This window comes from Bombus bifarius, unplaced genomic scaffold (genome assembly GCF_011952205.1).
Source record: "Bombus bifarius isolate JDL3187 unplaced genomic scaffold, Bbif_JDL3187 scf7180000008048, whole genome shotgun sequence".
NCBI lineage: Eukaryota > Metazoa > Arthropoda > Insecta > Hymenoptera > Apidae > Bombus > Bombus bifarius.
In genome coordinates, this window is record NW_022884414.1 from 114,252 (window position 1) to 134,859 (window position 20,608).

Sequence of the window (20,608 nt, forward strand, 5' to 3'; positions counted from 1 at the left end):
TTTGGACAGCTTGTTACCACGACGGATACATCAGTCTAGTATTCCACTCTCTTGAAAACCATGCAGCTCCTGTGGCTAATGTAAGTAAGCAAGCGCGCAATAAACGAACAATTCATTTATCATCCTAACGAAATTACAAATCAAATCGCGTTTTAAACAACAATTACAAAAAAAAAAAAAAAAATTATGTGGCTATGTACGAGCTAAATAAATCATCTTCGTTTATTTGTCGGTCAAACGATAGAAATATAGTTCGGAAATGTCTGCATTTAAAAAGCAAATATCAGTCGTAGGTACCATCACTATGTTTCAGCGAAATGAAACATCAGTCGGAACTACCTAATTTGAAGCTATAATATTATAATTATGATAATTGTAATTGTTGATACTATAATTTATATATTTTACTACAATGAACTGTAATATTATAGGAGTGCATCGCAAAGTAATATCAGCGGATCATGCAACAGACAGTAATCATCAATCGCATCAAAACATATTTTTCTAGACTCTGTCACGGCATCCTTTTTCAATCATTTAATACTGAATTGTTTATAAATTGTTTATCTCGTTTATCTGTTGCAGATGTCACTTGGCAGTCGTTACTGCGATACCACTGCTTCCTTCGTCGTCGTTCATTCGGACCCGAAGAACGGCGAATACGATGAATGACACGAAAGCAGATCCGGATGAAAGTCAAAAGCCACAAATTTGTGAGACCGCGCACTGCCACGAGATCGGTACGTTCGTGCTTTCGAGACATAACATTTATATAAATAGTAATTTTCTTGTAAATGAGTTACATTATGCAAGTGAACAAGCTGTGTTCTCTACTGTCGATACGTTATCGAACGATAACGCAAGGAAAAGAGAAAACGAGAAATCTTTAAATCTGCAGATACTCTCGAGGAACGCGCAAGGCGTTATAAGAGTGAAAAATCATCTTATATCACGTTTTCCAAAGGTTTCTTGTAATTCTCTGTTATTTACGACATCTGTATGTTGGCGTATAGCTAAAGGAAGTTAATGTGTTTTGACGGTCATTTCTTTCTTGACTGTTTCTTTAATTTGACCGAGTAATTCCTTTGGTTGATTCGTTCGATTTCTTCTTTTAAATTATTGCACTTCCATAAAACTAATATTTAAAATACATTTTTTCTTTGTTTTCAATTTAATGAAAGTTCTCCTAATTAAAATCGTCTTATTGGTTTCATAAAATTCTGTGATAAATTTACAGTTGCAACGTTTGGGAATCAAATGTCATTAAGTAATTAATAAAAACTCGAACACGAATAAAAATGGAGAATAGTGAAATTTTATTTATATTTTGCTTATTGATTGCTACTTAAGATAACGATATTCCGGTTCGTGTTTCTATTTTTCCTACGTTTTTATTACACAGCGAAGCGAATTCAGCAAAACATAGATACTACCGTGAATCCTTGCGAAAACTTCTACCAGTACGCTTGCGGTTCATGGGGCAAGAACAATCCTGTACCAGAGGGCAGGGACACGTGGTCTGACAATAACATTGTCTTCGACAAATCCAAAAAACGAATCAAAGGCAAGAAAATATTTTCTCGACTTATTTTAATGTTAGAAAAAGCAGATGGAGAAAATATGATTGCTTCGCTATTGTTTCAATCTACTGCTTTGTTTCATAATGCGCATATTCATATATTTTTAAATTTTCTCTTTGAAGAACTCCTTGAAGAACACATCAGTTCTACCGATATCCCGCCTGTTAGAATGGTTAAAGAATTTTATCGTTCCTGCATGAACGTAGGTAGGAAAATTGCAGTGCTGTTCGTTTGAAAATTTTCCTTAGCATGTGCATAATTATTCGAAAGAATTCATAACGTATTTATACAAATAGTATCCTTGTTGATTTCAAAATTTGCTTCGTCATAAATAAATTCGACGAAATAGTTAAAATATTCGGAAAATTCGAATATCTTCAAGGTATAAAAATTGCAAAGAAACAAAGATGCGTAAAAAAATTCTAATTAACAATCAATAAATAAACTTCGAATAAATAATCGTTTTTCTAATGCTTGGATTTTTTACGATAGCAGAATTCTGAAGGATTTTTGAGCATTCCCTCCGGGAAATATAATTGCTTTAACACAAGGAATAACTAATTCATTGAACTACAAATTCGAATAATTATGAACATTATGGTATCGTATTGTATATAATAGCAAAGTAAAAGTAAATAAGTGAAAATAGTAGCTTCCGCCTTCAAAATATAAGGAAAGTTTTTCTGAAAATATCCTGGTAGATGCAATTGAGAAAAGAGGCTTTGAGCCAATTCAAGGGATCCTGAATCGTACTGGAGGATGGCCAATGGCGATGCCAATAAACGAATGGGATGAAATGCCATGGCAAAAAATTGATAAGGAATATATATCATCAATGGAATGCGAAGCTTTCTATTCTGTTGGATATGGCATTGATCCGAATAATAGAAAACGCTACATATTGAGGGCAAGATATGAATATAATTACTTGCATTTTATAGCACATTCTTTAGATCATTTTCGAAGCAATAGAATTTTTCCAGTTGTAGAAAGTCTCTTAAGCTTGAAGAAAATACGAAAGACTCGTTGATATGTGATATTTTGCGTTTCAATCGTATATTAAAGTTTTCTTTTAAATATTAAATATCTTTTTCTTTTTTAGATAAGATTTAATTAATGTCTGAAGAAATCTGCATAATTAAAGAACTATTATAAACGAAAATTATTTATAAAACTTTCCAAATCAAAATTCATAAGAATACTTGGAATTACTATTTACCAAGAAACTTTGTATTGCAGATAGATCCAGTTATCGATAATCCTCCCTCCAAAAGAAGGGATCCTATCGAAGCATACATGGCTGATATAACATACATAGCTAACACTTCTGCAAGACAAAGTGGTTACACTCTAGATGAAAATCAATTAACTTCCGATGTAACAGAAATGGTTCACTTTGAACTTCTACTTACAGAAGTAATTATCTTTTTCACTTGGAGGAGCTATATAAATAATTTTATAGTTTGAAATAAGTACAAGAAGAATAAGGTATAATAATAATAATAACAAAGAATATACCTATTCTGTTTTTATAGATTACAGTTAAACAGCTAGACAGCGAGTATTTCAATAATGACAAAAGAATGACGATCGAAGAATTGCAAAAGTATTATAATAATTTTAATATTACTGCATCTTCGACGAAGGTAAAATTGTTATTTTTTTTGTGATATCATTTAAGTTAAATTTATAACGAAAAGTAATTGAAATTAAACAGGCTTTCGAATTACAAAATGAGAATTTCCGAAAACATTTCAACAATAATACGAAATTCTTTTTAAGTCTTTTGTATTAAGTAATTTTTATATAAGTTATTATCCTATGTAAGTAAAAACAATAGGTTTCTAAAGCCGTCACCTCCTAATCCTTTCTGCTCTATTTAGTGTTAAAGTCAAGTGTCATTTTCTAAATCATCAATGTTGCACTGACATACTTCTTTACATAACGTAACTATTATTTTGTTTTAACCCTTAACGCTCCAAGTGTACCTCTCAAACACCACCGATGTGCGGCGCTTTACTCCAAGTGTACCTCCCAAGCATCACCGATGCGCGGCGCTCTATTCCAAGTGTGCCTCTCAAGCACCACCGATGTGCGGCGCTTTACTCTTTAAAATCTGATACTTAAAAACTTGCAAGTCGAAGTATGATGAGAATAAGTTAGAGTTACCGGTTGATATTCACAATTAAAAGTCGGAGCGTTAAGGGTTAATTTCAACTATACTACTCGTTTCCCGCATATCAATAACCATTCTTCAGTTGTAATTGTATTCAGCTACAAACATTGATAATTGATAATCGCAATTAAAATCCGCAATAAATGATATCGGAGAACAATCTGGTATAAAATATTTGCAGATAGACTTTTTGGAAATAATACAACATATATGCAATGAAGCGAACATTCACGTAAACTCATCTGAACCCATTTTAGTGTACAATCCCAAATTCCTGCACCAACTGGCCACCTTACTTGGAAACACATCTCAACGTACGATAGGTAACTACAGAAACTTTATACGAATACGTGGTAATTTAAAATGTTCGTTTTTATAATCACACTGTAATTACTTGATAACTTAAGATTTCCTTTGGACACGTGATCTCTCGAAATGTCACTTTTTACGTTTATCATTTCCTTTGTTTATAGTAAACTACGTTCAATGGAATATGGTGAAAAAATTCATGTTATATACCACGCAAGAGATGAGGAACATAAGGCTTGCCACGTCAGACAACTTTACCGACACTACCCCTCGGTATATTCTTTAGTCGTTTTACTTTTCTATGATGTTATATCATGTGGATAAACGAATATTGAAGTGTTTTCGAACTTTTTAGAATTCTGATAATTTGAATTTAACGATGGTATAATTATCCGAATTGATAATAATCGGATTTTTCACTTATCTTGTATCGTTTCCAAATTATTTATTTTGTATCATTTCGTAAATAAATTATTATTTGAGAAATATTATTTGAACAGGAACTTCAATGAAAATAAAATAATTATATATTAAAGATAAAAACTTCATTTAATGATATTAATCATCTTTTTCAGTTCCTAATTTTGTTTTTTAATTTTCCTTACAAAGTAGCAGCCCCAAACTTTTTATTAATCGATATTCTAATAATTCTGCTGTGCAAATATATGAAATGTTTATGTAAAAACTTGAATAGATTCTAGCGATTGAAAGATATTGTATTTCGTCAATTTTCAGATGGAAAACTTGTTTGAACGATTTGGAAATGAAGACCGCAATTTCCTACATGTTCGTTAAAAGATATATGCCAGACGACGTTATTCATCAGGTAAAATCTGATTTACATCTCTGAGTAACACAAAAATAACGAATACCACAGACCTAGAAATTATTGTTATTTTACTATATTTTTCGAAGGTAACGAAAGTGGTTAAAAACATGAAGGAAGAATTAAGAAACCACCTAAAACAAACACATTGGCTCCCAAGTTCTATAAAATTGGACATGTTGCAAAAGACAGATGATTATGGGATAGAAATTGGATATCCAGAGTGGTACAAGAACGATGATGCAGTTACTCGATATTACGATGGGGTATCTCTTTGAAAATATTTAAAGTTGTAGGAAAACGCAAACTATTTGCGCACACATAACACACATGTAATTATTCTATAAATTGTTCTCAGCTTTCCATTGGTTCGGATTACTTTCAAAATATCTTAAACGTATTAAAAAAGAAATCACAAAATGTGGGAATACTAAGGCAGGTTGTTAAGAAAAGCCAGTGAGTTTTTTCCATAGAGTTTTAATTATTTGGAAAATGCTTATAATTTTGTATTTACTCTTGATTGTATCATTTTTCAGTTGGGTGGATTATCCTACGTCATATAATGCATATTATAATCGAGAAACCAATACAATTTGTGAGTGTTATAAAAATAAAATATCTATTTTTCATATCCTTTTACTAACGAACTAAGCTTTACCGAAGAGAAATTAGAATTTTCTTGTTGAATATTAATTTTTTAGTTCTATTAGCGACTCAACTGCAAGATCCTTATTTCGCTCCACATTTACCAGAGTAAGCTCCACATTATTTGTAATTTAAATTTATCGCGGTAATGTATTTAAATTTAATTACATTTAAATCATATTAATTATATATCGATTTATACAACTAAGTTAAATTCTGTTTAAATTAATTTATTAATAAATGTATGAATTATCAGCGCTGTCAATTATGGTCGCGGATTTATATTTGGACATGAATTAGGCCATAGTTTCGATAGAACAGGTAGAAATTAAAATTATCTAAAATTATCTAAATTAATTGCATTATTATATTCACAACTATATCTACTACATATTATTTTAATTAGGAATAGAGTTTGATAAAGACGGCAAGAAAATTCCATGGAAATCTCATAACGCGTCAAAAGAATACGACAAAAGAGCGAAGTGCTTTGTCGATCAATATTCTAACTATATCCTGCATATCTCAAATGATGCTAAGGAGGACATTAAGGTAAATTCTTTCGTCAACACATAGTTTTGAAAGCTTTTGATCAACTAAAATAATCTGAATTGTTTGGTGGAAAATTACTTACCTCGTACACTGCGTAACTACGCAAATTACGCAACTACTTTGAAGATTTTTATTGTTCCTATGACAGTCTGTAAAATACATGCAATATTCTGATTGCTTTTTATTCTCGTTTGAGTAAAAGAAACTATATATTAATAAAGTATAATTGGATTTAGTTAAATGGAACTAACACCAACAATGAAGACATAGCGGATTCAATTGGTGTGCGAATTGCGTACTCGGCGTATAAGAAAGTAGAGAAGGAGAAAATTCAGAGCAAATTACCAGGTTTTGAAAATATTTCCAACGACAAACTTTTCTTCTTATCTTTGGCAAATGTGAGTTACTGTATATATTATACATAATACGTCCATTAAATTAATCGAATATTGACACCTGTAGGATTTTTAATTATTAAAAATATACATATTGGAAATTGTTGGCGAAAGAAACAGGCTTTGGTCTGTTGGAATAAAAAATTACCTAATTTCCAATATGGAAAATTTACTACAGTAATTGAGTCAGATTCGGACTTCCGGTTTGGATTCCGGTGAAAAAGTGAAAATTGGAGGGGAAAAAAGGAAAAGGAAGATAAAGGGGAAAGAAGAAAGGAAAGAAAAGGGTGAAAGCACGAAGAGAGGGTATAAAAAGCATAAAAAAGTGACAAAGAAGACAGGAGAAAGTGTGGAACAGAAAGTTAGGAAAGAAGAGGTTAGGTGGACGAAAGTATAAAAGGTAATTGGATAGGAAGAAGACAGATGGCGACAAGAAGCAGGCCGAGGATAACGGACAAGACGGGAGTGGAGGAGGAACGCAGAAACACGTTGGAAAGGTACAGCGTGACAGAGAAGGATGCAGTAGAGATAGAGAGAGGCAAAGAAGCATGGGCCGAGAGGACGGAGAAAATAAAGAGACGGTTGGAGGTGATAGTAAAGCTAGTAGAGGAGTTGAGGGGGGATAGGGAAGAGGAGAGAGAAAGATGGGAAAAGGAACAAGAAGAGGACAGGGAAAGGTGGAATAAGGAGAGGGAGGAAGAGAGGAAAAGATGGGAAAAGGAGAGAGATGAAGAGAGAGAGAGATAGAGGAAGGAGAGAGAGACAAAAAGAGAAAGATAGGATAGTGAGTGGGAAGATGGAAAAGAGAGATGAGAGTTAGAGAATAGAATCAGGAATCAGATTCGTTGAAGTATCGAGTATGAAAATTTTTACTGTTTCATAAGAATATTTTAAGTGTCAACAGTCGGTTAAAAACAAAGTTTTAGCCAAATATCATAAAACAATGTTTTGTCGTCTCTCTATTGTTGAATTTTAATTTTGTCTCTCAAGAAATACCACATAAATGTTTGGCGACTAATTAACACAATTTCACTTTACAGTACTGGTGTTCCACGACGAAGTCAGGATATGACGAACATATAGAACTCGACGAACACAGTCCTCCCAAATATCGCATCGTAGGAGCCCTGTCGAATATGGCCGCGTTCTCCGAAGTCTTCAATTGCCCACAAAACAGTTCCATGAATCGACAACACAAGTGCAACTTGTGGGACTAATTGTGAAGCACTTGTAGAATTTGTACAAAGTATAGATTCAAATGACATGTTATTTTTTAACGTTGGTTTGCAATACAAAGTAAAGGTATCCTTTTCATTATTTTACTATTTATAAGCAATAAAGTGAATGTTGTTTTAACGCAAAAAGATTTTAAAAATTTTCTCCTATCAGTGGAATTTTCTAGAGACTTTGAAGAATAACAAAAATTTTGTAGATATTTTTAAAAATCTAGAATATCCAGAAAGTCTTCTAGATCTAAAGTCCACTAGATCTAAATGGTTATCGTTGCTGATAATAGTAGTGAAAAATGATTGCTGAGAGTTGACATGAAAATATATCAAATGCAAAAAATTGCTCATCTTCGTTTATTTTTTCAACTTTGCAGATTTTTCCTTTTAAAATTTTTCCCATTTTCATAAATAAATATTTAAAATATCCTTTCCTGTTCCATCGTCACATTTTTCTAGTAATACTGGCTATTCAGGTGTCAAATGAATCCGATTGTGAAACACGTGTTGAAATATTTCGACAGCGCTTTATTCAATGTCATTCGGGAGGAAATCAAGTATTTTTAAAACAAAATACTTATACAAAACGTATAAAATCGAGGGAAGGGGGTGTGTGGATTTGTACATCGATCTAGTACACATAGACAACCGTTACAATACAACGTAACCGTTAAGTACACAATAATTATATATAACATCAACACCTATCAACATAAAATATAAACTTCACGCTTTCATCAGAGATCATGTTCCCTCCACGCTTCCTCTATTTCTCACGATTTTGTGCGACTATCCGTATCGTTTCGTCGTGATACGGTTCCTAAATGTTTAACGATAAGACTCTATGTAGCATGGCTAGTATCACAATTCTGACAAACTGTCTCCCGAACGAAAATACAATCGCAGCATTTTCATACATGCGTATGCGTGAAAAACAGAAACGCTTCCTCGTAAAGCTAACCCTAAGAGAGTTACATCGACATTTTTTACAAGAAACTTAAAGACTACATAGAAATAATCTATGTACAACAGAATCACGAGGAATACAAATGATATAAGATTTGAGAAACATATCTGTTACGTTAGCCTAACGTACAAACCACGAAATGATGTTACATAAGAACACGACTGATACATATATGAGACCATGTCTCCTTCTACATATATGATTCACTATAAATTACAAACGTCGCTAAGTACACGGTCAGTGGTACATGAATACATCTAGTTAGTAGCTGCACGATGAAGGTCTTCCATTACATCAAATCTACGACTAACTTAACTTTGTACAAAAATGGAAGGGCGCGTTTCACCCCTATTATATCATTAACATACCAAAAAAGAAGTTTAGCTTAGACAGTACTATCCTACGCGTTAATTGTAGTTCGTCTATACATCTCCTAGAAAGAACATGCTACCAAATCGACTCGTCGATTCATTAATATGTTGTCTATCAACATGTATGATAGAGACCTCAATTTTTTGGCCGGAAACGAGACATGTAAAAGTCGCAGTCTGAACAGTAAATAGCAGGTTCAGACACCTGTTTCTTCCGGCAGAGATGACACGGTGCGGTTCTTGCAGTGCCACCAACCGTAGGCTTTTGTAACGGAGACGTAGATTGTGTCACTGTTGGGTTACCCTTTGACGTAGGTACAAAATGCATTTGTTTGCTCTGTTTAGACACAGGGGGATGCTGGTACGTAGGATACTTCATATTCGACTGAATCTGGCCATTTTGCAATGCATTAGGATACGTTTGATTTGGTGCTAAAATATTTTGTTGATCGGCCTTCTGCGGTGCTCTCTGATAATTATCGTGTCTTTGTTGATAATTCTGCATGCTCTGTTGTTGTTGATAGGAAGTTGGAGGATTGGGTGGTGGTTGATACTGTGGAAGAGGTTGGTTTATTCTATTCTGCTGAGGAACAGATTGGTAGGGATAGCCTTGATAGGAACTGTGGCTGTATTGGTTCTGATAAGGGCTTGGAGATTGAGTTGGTGGATATACAAATTGCTGCTGCGAATGCTGAACAGTTATGGGACTTGCATTGTGATTCGTAATCCTCTGGTTTATGTTAGGTTGCTGTTGCTGAGACATCTGCTTGTTCATCTGATTATGTTGTTGTTCTAACTGGTAATAAGTCTGATAGCTGCTCTTTTGGGACATTCCTTTCTGTTGCTGCACGTTGTTCTGTACATACTGAATTTGAGTGGGGTAAGGACTGGCTGGTTTCTGGGTTTGAGACAGAGTAATGCCTTGGTTTCTTGGATGAGACGTCTGTGCTTGGGGATACGTTGACTGAGACTGCAAATATGGCATGTATCCATTCTGAGAGTATCTTATCTGTTGCTGGAGTTGCGGAGAATACGATGTAGGTGGTTTGGATACATTGGGAAGTCCTGAGTAGGTATCCCTGACAACATCCTGCCCTTCATTACCATAAGAGCTACATAACTTCTTGTCTGACAATGATCCCACCGACTCGTTTGAATTTTGCCTTCCAAAAGTAGGTTTAATCGTGTCTGGTATAGGTATAGGGTTCACGCTTCTCAACTGATCTTGATACGGAGTTGCAGGAACACTGTCCGCTTCGCTTTTCAATGGCAGCGTCTGCTGTTGGAATTTGGTGGCAGTGCAATTCTCTCTATTCATCTCCGCTTCCTGAAGACTTCTAATCTCTCGAAGGACTTGAGCAGTTTCTGGCTTGTTCATCGCTGATCGAAGAACCCTTTCCAGAATCGGATTAGGTATATAAGAATCTTTCTCGTCGTCCTCTGCAGTTGCAACGAGAACGACTTGGTCACAGAACGATACGCTCTTCTTTTTTCCTATTCGTCGTTTCACTTTCCTCGGCGCGATATCGTCCTCACTTGGTAGAATCGTCGTATTCTGTATGGTATTCTGCATAGCAACTTCGCTGATATCATCCTCTGGATAATCAATAGGCAAGCCGTTTTCGTGTGGCAGCGTAAGAGACATCGACATGATTGCTTGATTTAATCCGCTCTGCTGTATTTGCATGGGATTATTCGGGGCTGTAGTGGAAATAAAACTGTTCTGACTGGAACTAGATTCGAAGCTCGAATTCATGATCGACTGACTCGAGGAATTGTCAGTTTTAGTAAAGTTCGCCAGATTTTCTGTAGATAGCTTCATTGGCCTCGATTCTTCCACTTGTACATCCTGAGGAGCATCTAATAGTGGAGAAGGAGAAACACAGTTCACATTTTGCTTCATTAGAATTTTCTGGTCTGGTTCTGTTTTAGGCACTGGTTGCAACTTAATTTGTTCGAATCTAGCAGCCATGTCTTTAACAGAAGAAACGACCCTTGGACAATCGGGCACATCCCGACTGGACTGATCGTAACTTTGGCCAAGACTATTCATCATCAAATCGCTCGTTCTCCTGGCGATCGTTGGTCCTGAAATTGTTGGAGCAGATGATCTAACTTTTGGAATATCTTGTTCAAGAGGACCCTGCTTCTTCATCCTCCTCTCTGCCTGTTTTGCCTGCAATTCACGTAACCAAGTCTCTCCAGACGATTTCTCTTCTTCCTCCTGTTCTTCGGATCTCTTTTCCTCTCTTGAAGCTTCACAGGCTAAAATTTGATCCCTTTTCATCTGCAACTGGGACAATAAGCTACTAATATGCTGATTATCCAGCTGCTGTTGACGCTGCTGCATATGTACGATCTGTTGCTGGTGCTGGTGTTGTTGATACTGCTGATATTGTTGTTGCTGATACTGATGTTGATACTGTTCCTGATACTGTTGTTGATCATGAACATGGTTAGAGCTTTCAGCAATAGGAGGTGGCGGTGGTGGAAAGTCCTCGCTAGCTTGTCTCGAATGAGATACAGAATGAATAGAAGGATATGGCGGAGGAGGAAAGTCTTCGCTGGGTTGTCTCGAATGAGAAACATTTCCACTTTCAGGATATGGAGGCAGAGAATCCACTTGATTTTGCTGTTTTACAGGACTCTGTTCATTGTGCACATCCGCTCTGGTAACCACAAACGTGGGTTCATACAAGATTCCATTGGCATACTGTACCACGTCATCCTGAATTCTAGGTTTGCTGTTATAATTCGACGGACAGGACGTTGGTACATTCGCGCTATTTTGTTCTATACTATAAGAGGGTAAGAATGGAAGAGAATGAGACTCGGACGAGTAATCGGTGTAATTAGACGTTCTATTAGCTCCACCAGCTGAATTTGTCGCGTTTACATGATTCCAATATGTTCCATTCTGATCTTGAGGTGGATTAGAAGTACATTGACTTTCTGATGTTGGATAGACCGATTTTTCAGATTGCTGCTCGTTGTGCACTTCGCCCGAACACTTAGACTTGCTAAGTTGAGAAGTGGTCCTGAGCGGAGGAGGCGGAGGAACCTTCGCTACGTGTAACACTTTGCCGGCGCTGCCGTGGAAGCTCTTCCTCATTAGACGACTTCTCTCCAAATTTGGATTACTAGTACTGCCTGGGCTACCATTACTATTTCCAGTAAACTCTAGGTGTCCTTCTGATAAATAGCCGCTTAGAGATTGGCACACCTCGTTGCCCTTTAAACCAACGCTTGAATCGTCCACTGACTGCTTCGGTAAAGTGTTGGAGGTACCCTCCACGCTGGCATTTGCTTGTCCATCCTGGCCTTCTCGTAAATCTGGCATGCTCCTATTCTTCCTCTTGATCAACCCACCCATCAATAATTTTCTTCTAATTTTGTGTTGCTTTTTGCCTTGTTTCTGTTCACCATTGGCGTTATTCGGTTGAGAATTTCGTACATTATTGGCAATCGTGTCATTTTCTTTAGATTTTTCCACTTTAGCTCCTTTTGGCGAGGGAGAAGAACGGGAGGGAGCAATGGAGAAGTCTTTAGAGACGTTCTTGTTTCTTTCTTCACTTCGAGCTCGCTTCTTGTCTTTCTTATCATCGTCACAACGTTTGGTACGACTGAATAATCCTGTCCTTTGCATTGGTCGATCGTACAACATGTACTCCTCATCCTCGATCACATTCACGGCTGTTGCCTTGCTGCGTAAGGTCTTCTTTTTTGGTAACGTGGCGTAGATCTCGATGCTCTTTGTGGCAGGTTTGTCGGTAGTTATAGAGGGAGGATTTACTAGGAGTTCTCGGCTGTTTTGTCGAGAATGATTTCCTTTGTCCCTGGAACTCTGTCGAGAGTGTTGGCCAGATTTGCTGTTCTCTCGTGAATGTCTACCTTCCGGTGCTCCTTCTGAAACATATATATTTATCCATGTTATAAATTGATTTATAAATTCTCTAGATGATTTTGTATAAAATATAATATCCTATCATTTTTTTAATCCTAGCCTAGGATCAATGGTCTTTCTTACACTGCCGAGAAACTTTTCTTTGAATTTTTCTCTTAAAAGTTAATGATGATAAATCAGTTTTCATTCAGTCTGCCGTTTAGTTCTTATAAATATTTAACAGAAATGAAACTAAATGCACAAAATAAAACGACTCACCTTCCTTTTCTCCATTCGCTGTTGCCTGCTCCTGCAACATTCTTCTGTGGAGACTCCTGGTCCTCATCACGCAAGTATTGTGCTTCATCCTTGCTGTTCTGATAGTGTGAGGATTGTTGTACGGTGCATCCATGGCGGCTCTAGCTTTGCTGCTGGCTGCACTGCACAAAGCGACCGCGGTGCTGAGGTCGCCCGCGTCCTCAGCAGCTCGAGATTTGTCCAAGAGTGCATCGGTTTCTTTGCAGAGGCGCTCGCAGTCGTCGCCTGAAGAAGCTTGGTAGCCTTCCGGAATCTGGGCAAGCTATGTTAAGTAAATCGATTTAACTCTACGTTCCCTTTCGTTAATAATATTACGGTATTGGAAAAATATCAGATAAATTTAATAGAATAAAAAAATAGGAATTCGAAAACAAAGGAAAACGTGAAAAAATTCTACGAGTCGAGTTATTAAATAAAAATATCCTAGCAATCTTTTACCACAGTGTACAGAGTAATCTTAGAAAGAGTAATATACAATGTGAAAGAACAGATTTCTTATGAAAAACTAAATCAAAAGTGAAGATAGCATTTGCTACTAATATTATTTCAATATTGTTGAGAGTAACACGCACCTGCAGGTTATGCTTTAGCCCTTGTTGGAGCGGAAGGCTATCCGTGGACGACAAAGAATACGAGTCGTATCCAGCATCGTAATGGCCACTGCTACTACTTGAGAGTTCTCCAGATTTGCTGGTCGGGCTTTTTGGCACACCCGAGTTCCTCTGCATTTTATTGACGATGTACAAATACGGATTATCCATCGTGGTGGAGGAACTCGAGGAAGCGCTGTTCCGGTCACCAGACCAGTTTCCAGAATCTCGCCTCCGTGGTACGTTCAAGTGGTCAGGAATACTGATAGCATCCTGTGGTGTCGATCCTGCGCTTAGACTACGTGTCAGCTGCATTTGCTGTTTCTTCTGCTGTTGCATCACGTTTTCCACGGCACGTCGACTGATATACTTGGATTCCGCCTCTCCGTCGACGGTATCAACACCCTTCAACAGAAAATAGAAATATATTTTTTTTATATCGCGAAAATACAATTAATATCTTTTACGTTTTAATATATTTTGGAATAGAGTCAAAATTTTATTGCAAAAGTAAGAATATCTTATTTGTACGAGTTCATACAATCGTTCCTTTTAATATCTGGAAGCATACAGATTCTATTATAAAATTTATTTGTATTTGTAGTGTTCTCAAATTAAGGATTCTTCTCAACTCCTTCATCCCAATCATTTAACATGCAAATGATTCATTAAATAATCTCGATCCAACATTTAGTCTTTGACTGTAGATCATTCGACTTTAGACCGTCATTCGAGTATCATAATGCAATAAAAATATTCCAAATATTCCAACATTTAAATATCTATATACTTCCAATTCTAAAAAAAAGGAGGCTTTATCAAAATCTTTCCGTTGGTCAAAATTATTGAATAAGATAAATATATTACACCATTTTTCTACAACACTGTAATTTAATAAATAGACTATCCATCTCTAATTAAGGATAATTAATAATATAGCGATCAATATCGTATATCGAAGTAGAAAAGTTACCTGATTTCCAAAGATGTTGTTCTGAATGTCTGTCAGATTCTGATAATCACTATAAATCCTGCGTTGCGTGTAAGGGTGAGGAGGACTATCAGGATTTGGTGTGATGGCACGTCTGGCGGTACTGTTGATCGATGGTTTTTCCGGGCTGGGCGTGATCGATCGTCGAACATTATTCTTCGGGGGTGTCTTCAGTCCATTTCCGTTCGGAAAAGGCGTCACGGTTTTCGGGGCATTCTCTGTATTCACCGGAGTTCCTCCAGGAGTTGCGTACAGCAAAAGCAACGGCTGATATCTGCCTCTTCTGCACTTTTCTACCACCTGTTCCCACCGTGGTCCAATTTCTTTGACGGTTGCGTCGTCAAAGTAAATCCATACCTGAGGCACAATGACCAAGTTTTTGTTATTGATCGAAGAAATCGCTAAGAAATGACATTACTTATCTGTACCTTCGTTCGAAAATTAACATTATATACACATTTCATATGTATCAATATCAACGCTACTAATACTAATCGTTTCATGTTTCGTTAAAAAGCACACGTTAATTCTGATAATTATGCTCTATTTAAATTGCAAAATCACTTTATATGTACGGCATCAAAAATTAGTTCCTCCGTAAACGAGAATTAAGTTGATCCATTTGCATAATGAAGAGAGTGTATCGTGCAATCTATACTATTATTAACCTTCAGTTTAGTGTGAAAAAAGAAGGTGGAGTAGTGTTTCCCGTAATATGTGACGACTCCAACGAGATTGTGCACGGTCGAGGCACCCCATCGAGAGTCCACTACACTGTGGAAAACATCGCTCAATCTGAGGGACGTTCCCACGGTTGCGAAAACGTCCATGATATGCTCCAACGACGGCCGTTCGCTATCCCATACAACTCCGACGGAAACGATTTCCGGTCGGTTCATCAGGGTCCGACAGATTTGGATTTTCGCACCACAGGAGCTCTACAAATAGAAAATAAAATGTTTCATAATTCTGTTTGTAATTACAATCCTCATTTGTCATTGGATGGTAAAAAATTAAAATGACATATTATTACAATATCCTGGTTGAAAGTAATTTACGCGCTTTTATAGTTTTCAAAATGAAACTCTTTTTGATTGAAATTCTACATTTTGTTTGGTCAATATTAAAGTTTTAAAAGGAATAACTATCAAATTCTAGATCGATACGGTTAGTTAATAAATACAAAATTCGCTAATAAATAACTTGATAATTAATTTATGAGTGCTCCAACGCGGTAGTTGATTTGATTAATAAATACATAAATATCAAAACAGGCAGTGTGTCATAATATTAATTATAATATTATTTAACGATATCTTAATCCACCACAAAGCAGAAGAACTGCAGTAACTATTACTCAACAGCAATTATAAAAGTGAATGATTAATTGGTCTAATTTTTAAATCGTTCGTCCTATAATTATTAACCATGACCCATAGTATTTGTTAATTGCTTTGTCGTAAAAATCCCAGCAAATGACAGAGTTTCTCGGTAGCATCGGATTCCATTTGAATCCGCAGCTTCTCCATACGACCGACCAAATAGCCCACGGCGCTCGAACGATAGTTATCGTTCCACTTCAAAGAGAAAGTCCGCGGCATATTATTTCCAAGAAAGGCCAACGGAAAGTGTACCTGATCTCGTCAGACGGATGAATCAAACGCGAGTCACCGGAACTGTTTTAAGGTGCAAACTTGTGAATCGTTCGAGAGAAAATGATTCATAAAATTGTAAAAACGCGGATATAGGAAGAAAGTCGACTTTTAAGTGAAGATCGAAATTACTCACCGGACAGTCCCTGATGTCGCCCATGCCTCCGGCTTTTCGCAAGAGCTGACCGAAGAGATCCGGACTGTTTCGCGAATTCGGAGGTGTCTGTCGAGCTTGCGACGTCAGTGCCGACGCTGACACGTAATGAACCATCTGGAAACAAATTTCGATTCGTGATTGCGTGTATTAGGAAGACGAATGATTTGTTGGAATTAAATGAAAGGGAAAAAAGTAAACATTAGTATTATCGGATTTAAATGTCGAGTATTAGTAACTGAAATTAGATGTTGCATTTTGTTAATATTGAAATAAGAATATTCAACATGATCAATGTGAAAGTTTGCGCTAATGGATCAAATATTAAATCCTACAGTTAGTTCTAATGACTATTGAATTGATGATTTATTAATCAATGTGTTTTACGAATAAACCTTTATTTAAATAGATACACTTCTGTAACAATTTTCGTGATGGCATAAATACACGAATATCAATTTTGTTTTTGATTCATGCCATGATAACCTTTGATGGATAATATTGATTATAGAAACCAAAATTTGAATTAAACTTGATTGACGTATGATTATTAATCTGCATTAATATGCATTTATGCAAACTTGTATTTTTATGAACACAACCAAAAAAAGACCTAACCAGAGATTTCTTTCATCATATAGAAATTACTTTGGTTTAGATAGATACTTTAGATGTATCACGTATCACGTACATTTTGCCTATTTCTGTACATTAAAATTCTTCATAAATTCTCTATTCTGATGATTATACAACAAATGAAATTTTTCATTATTTTGTCGAATATTGTACAGAATATCTAATAGCAATTTCTGATCTATGCCACTCTTGTATCCATTATTCTCTAACAAAGTAAAAGTTTCGTATACATGCTCTCTCCTATGTTATACAACGTTCCATCGAGTCTGAATAGTAGCCAGCTGGTAAAAGCGATCGGCCATGACCGATACCAGATTGCAATGAGTTTTGCGTTTTTACAATTACAGCCGACAACAGCCGATACGAAGGGAGAACCAACTCCACCCACGTGAACTGTTCGTGGCCTGTGCTCGATTATGCTCACAATGCGCTCTGATCATGCTTTTGTTCCTACCCTGCATTAAGAAACGTCCACTTTTCATGTTATTCTGAACACAAGATTAAGAAACACGTTAATTCGATTTGTCCTGATATATTACGCAAATTTCAATCTTTCAATGAGTTTCGGATTTTATCTCCTGTAGCTCGATTTAGTATGGTTTGGATATGATTTTCGTTTGCAATGCCAGAGGAAAATTCTATCATAAATAACGTACGCGGTTAATGGTATTTGGCTAACAGTAAGTAGAATTTAGTTAACGTACACAAATATTTATTAATATATATTTAGTAGGAAATAAATTGGGGCGGTCGTTCAACAATTTCTTATTGTTGTTTTTATTCAAAAAATTATTGAAAAAATGCTTTTGAGATTAATTTTACTACGTTTCAAATTTGTAACATTTGCAACACTTTGATGAATGTAAATATATGGAATATATCGTGTATGAAATCGTAAACTAAAGTCTTGAAAATTTCGTAATCAAGTGCGACATAAGAGTATGAGTGTTATTGCAGGAAGTGTATTTAGTGAGTTAAGAACATGATTTTCATAAAGCGAAAAGCTCTATAGCTCGTGAAAGGAAACAGATTAAAGAATTTAATCACCCGGGTTGGTTTAATGAAAGGGAAAACAGGCGGCGTACGATGAAAGCACAACGAAGTGTGAAGTTCCCAGAAAATTATATAATTTTATCATAGAAACGGAGTAATTACGAAGTACCGTGAACGAAATACGACTTTCGTTATTGCATTTGTTCAGGACCGCGCTCTCGGTCTTCCCTTCTTATCGAAACTTTGCCACAACTAATTCCATGTTGCTAACTAGAAATTTAATTAACTCTTCCATACACCGTGAGATATATATTCACTCCCACGATAAAGAACTTTTTGTGTCCGCTTCTTCTACTGTTCTGTGTTAATTCATTTAATACATTCATAATCAATGAAGTCGTTTAAACTAGAAATTAATAAAATAATAATTTCTTATGAATTATCATTATATCGGGAATTTTTATATGTTTATGGGAAATTTAACGGTACGAAATGCAAATAACGTTTAAAAACATATAGAATATTCGAAGTAAAGTTATTCGTAATTTACCAATTGTATTATTGTACATTTTGTATACAGAACAATAAATTTTAAGAAGAAAGTCTTCCCCGTATTAATTAAGATCAGCTTTTAGGCCTTTAAGGGAAATATACTGAAAGAAAAAATATGCTGCATGCATTATGCAACAGAAAATCTTATTTCAATCAATCTATGGAGATTATTTCCTTATCTAACCTGTCCTATACACCTGTCGCATAATGGAAACAATTTACCAACTATATTTCTTATTCCATAAATAAGCGGAAGCGTTTAACTCGAACACGTTTTCGAGTGAAGCAAAGGTTGCAAATAGCCCAGCGTAGAATGCGAGTGACAAGAACGGAGAGAGGAATAATCGAGAGTTTCACTTTCCTCGTCGAGGCGGAAATAATCAACCTCGTCGAACAAGGGGGCAGTTTATTAGAAACGCAATAACAGTTGCACGGGCATACGTTCACGGTGATTAAATCTGGCAAAACCGTGAAACTTAGGGCAAAAATTTTTTCCCTTCTCTTTGTTGTTCGACATTCTTCTCCGCAATTCATTTTTCTCATTAATTAACACTGTCTTCGAACTTTTATGCCACAGTTTTCCTCTAGTTTAACCAAACAAAAAAATTCTTAATATTTAAAAAAAGAAGGTTATAATAAGATCGAAACAAGAAATCATACAGCGGTATCTGCTAATAGGTTCCTTGTAATCTTGCGGTTCTTCTCTTGTAATAAAAATTATCGTTTTGCGCATGCTGATCAAGCTGTTCGCGTAATGTTACGTTGGTTAAATTTGTTTCGATAGCGTAGCAGCTGTGCTCGTGCAACAGACAACTGACTTTGAATAAACATATAATATCAAAGATCATAAATAGTAGGCAATTTGAATAAAATGGAAGGAATTATTACAGTTTTCAATGGTTTTTATTTAAGTTTGTGAATTTTAAATAATTCTTGTTTCTCTTGTAAAATATTATGAAGATTTAACTCTTTATTTATAAAATTCTTTAAATAGGAGAAAAAATTATTACGAAACTCTCTATAAAAAGCTTTTTTCTTCGTTCCCTAATTTTTGGTACCGCAGATTATAAATATAATTATTTATATGAAATTAAGCATTAATTCCCTTATTAACCCTTTCTCATATAAAGTAGTAGTTCCAACAATTAGTAATTAATTCCAATCTACGACAAATCCTCATTTCACATCAATTACAATCCCATCGACTTATTGAACAGAACATTACCAACTCCAAGTGTTCTTATACCCTTCCAATCATATCGCAAGTTTACTGGGCGAAACATTATACTCTAATCCACCCCTAAAATCCATCCCTTTCCGTTCCTGTTCATCGTTCGTGACCAATGAGCCGCCAAATTCCGATCGACTAATCCGTTTACACGGCGCGACTCGATCGTTCGTTCAGTTTCTCGACGCGCTAAGGTTTCTTAGCTAAGTCGCTTAAATCTCTTAAACCTAGCCAAAGAGGCCAACTTCCGCTTGCTTCCCCCGTTTATCAGCCTAAAATACCTGAACCACCCTCAAACTCATCGATTGCCTCGTTTTCACAGAAACACAATAAGTACGGACTGTATGGAATTCTACTATCAATAAGCCAATATCACCAATAAACTTATTCGAATTCTAAACCATCGCTGAGGGCATTTACGTATTTTTTGGAAAATTGAAAAGTTTAAAACTTTACAGAATGCGTATAACATGGAAAAATATAAAATATATCCAAAATAGAAGGTTAATTATAATATCTACAAGGTGAAACAAACTTCTATTTACATTCCGTTATTTTACTTGA

At 35.8% G+C, this 20,608-nt stretch overlaps 2 protein-coding genes across 6 annotated transcripts in view; one reads left to right on the forward strand and one right to left on the reverse strand.

The window, feature by feature from the left end:
- LOC117208016 (neprilysin-like) lies at positions 1–7,959 on the forward strand. Its single transcript, XM_033448819.1, has 18 exons — positions 1–80; positions 586–740; positions 1,403–1,564; positions 1,703–1,786; positions 2,282–2,487; positions 2,820–2,996; positions 3,116–3,226; positions 3,938–4,079; positions 4,230–4,338; positions 4,801–4,891; positions 4,981–5,157; positions 5,250–5,347; positions 5,428–5,486; positions 5,593–5,644; positions 5,793–5,857; positions 5,943–6,088; positions 6,325–6,486; positions 7,524–7,959. The coding sequence occupies exons 1-18, from the start codon at positions 61–63 to the stop codon at positions 7,698–7,700; spliced, it is 2,193 nt and encodes a 730-aa protein (XP_033304710.1). The 5' UTR covers positions 1–60; the 3' UTR covers positions 7,701–7,959.
- A 257-nt stretch (positions 7,960–8,216) lies between these two features.
- The window catches only part of LOC117208009, a 132,346-nt gene continuing 119,954 nt past the window's right edge, over positions 8,217–20,608 (reverse strand). For 4 of the 5 annotated variants that reach the window (XM_033448800.1, XM_033448799.1, XM_033448803.1 and 1 more), the window contains 6 exons: positions 16,618–16,752; positions 15,498–15,767; positions 14,812–15,186; positions 13,821–14,243; positions 13,210–13,510; positions 8,217–12,953 (listed from right to left, as the gene is read on the reverse strand). In XM_033448800.1, the coding sequence (XP_033304691.1) occupies positions 9,184–12,953; positions 13,210–13,510; positions 13,821–14,243; positions 14,812–15,186; positions 15,498–15,767; positions 16,618–16,752 (5,274 nt within the window). In that variant the 3' untranslated portion in view covers positions 8,217–9,183. The remainder of the gene's footprint in view (positions 12,954–13,209; positions 13,511–13,820; positions 14,244–14,811; positions 15,187–15,497; positions 15,768–16,617; positions 16,753–20,608) is intronic. The other variant, XM_033448801.1, reaches the window with a different exon arrangement.

What these genes read in the sequence shown, in the direction of transcription:
- LOC117208016 (XM_033448819.1), top strand. Translation starts at nt 61, where the DNA reads ATGCAGCTCCTGTGGCTAAT. An exon ending in ATGCAGCTCCTGTGGCTAAT is followed by an intron (nt 81 to 585) that starts GTAAGTAAGCAA and finishes TATCTGTTGCAG; the next exon opens with ATGTCACTTGGCAGTCGTTA. An exon ending in GAAAACGCTACATATTGAGG is followed by an intron (nt 2,488 to 2,819) that starts GCAAGATATGAA and finishes TTTGTATTGCAG; the next exon opens with ATAGATCCAGTTATCGATAA.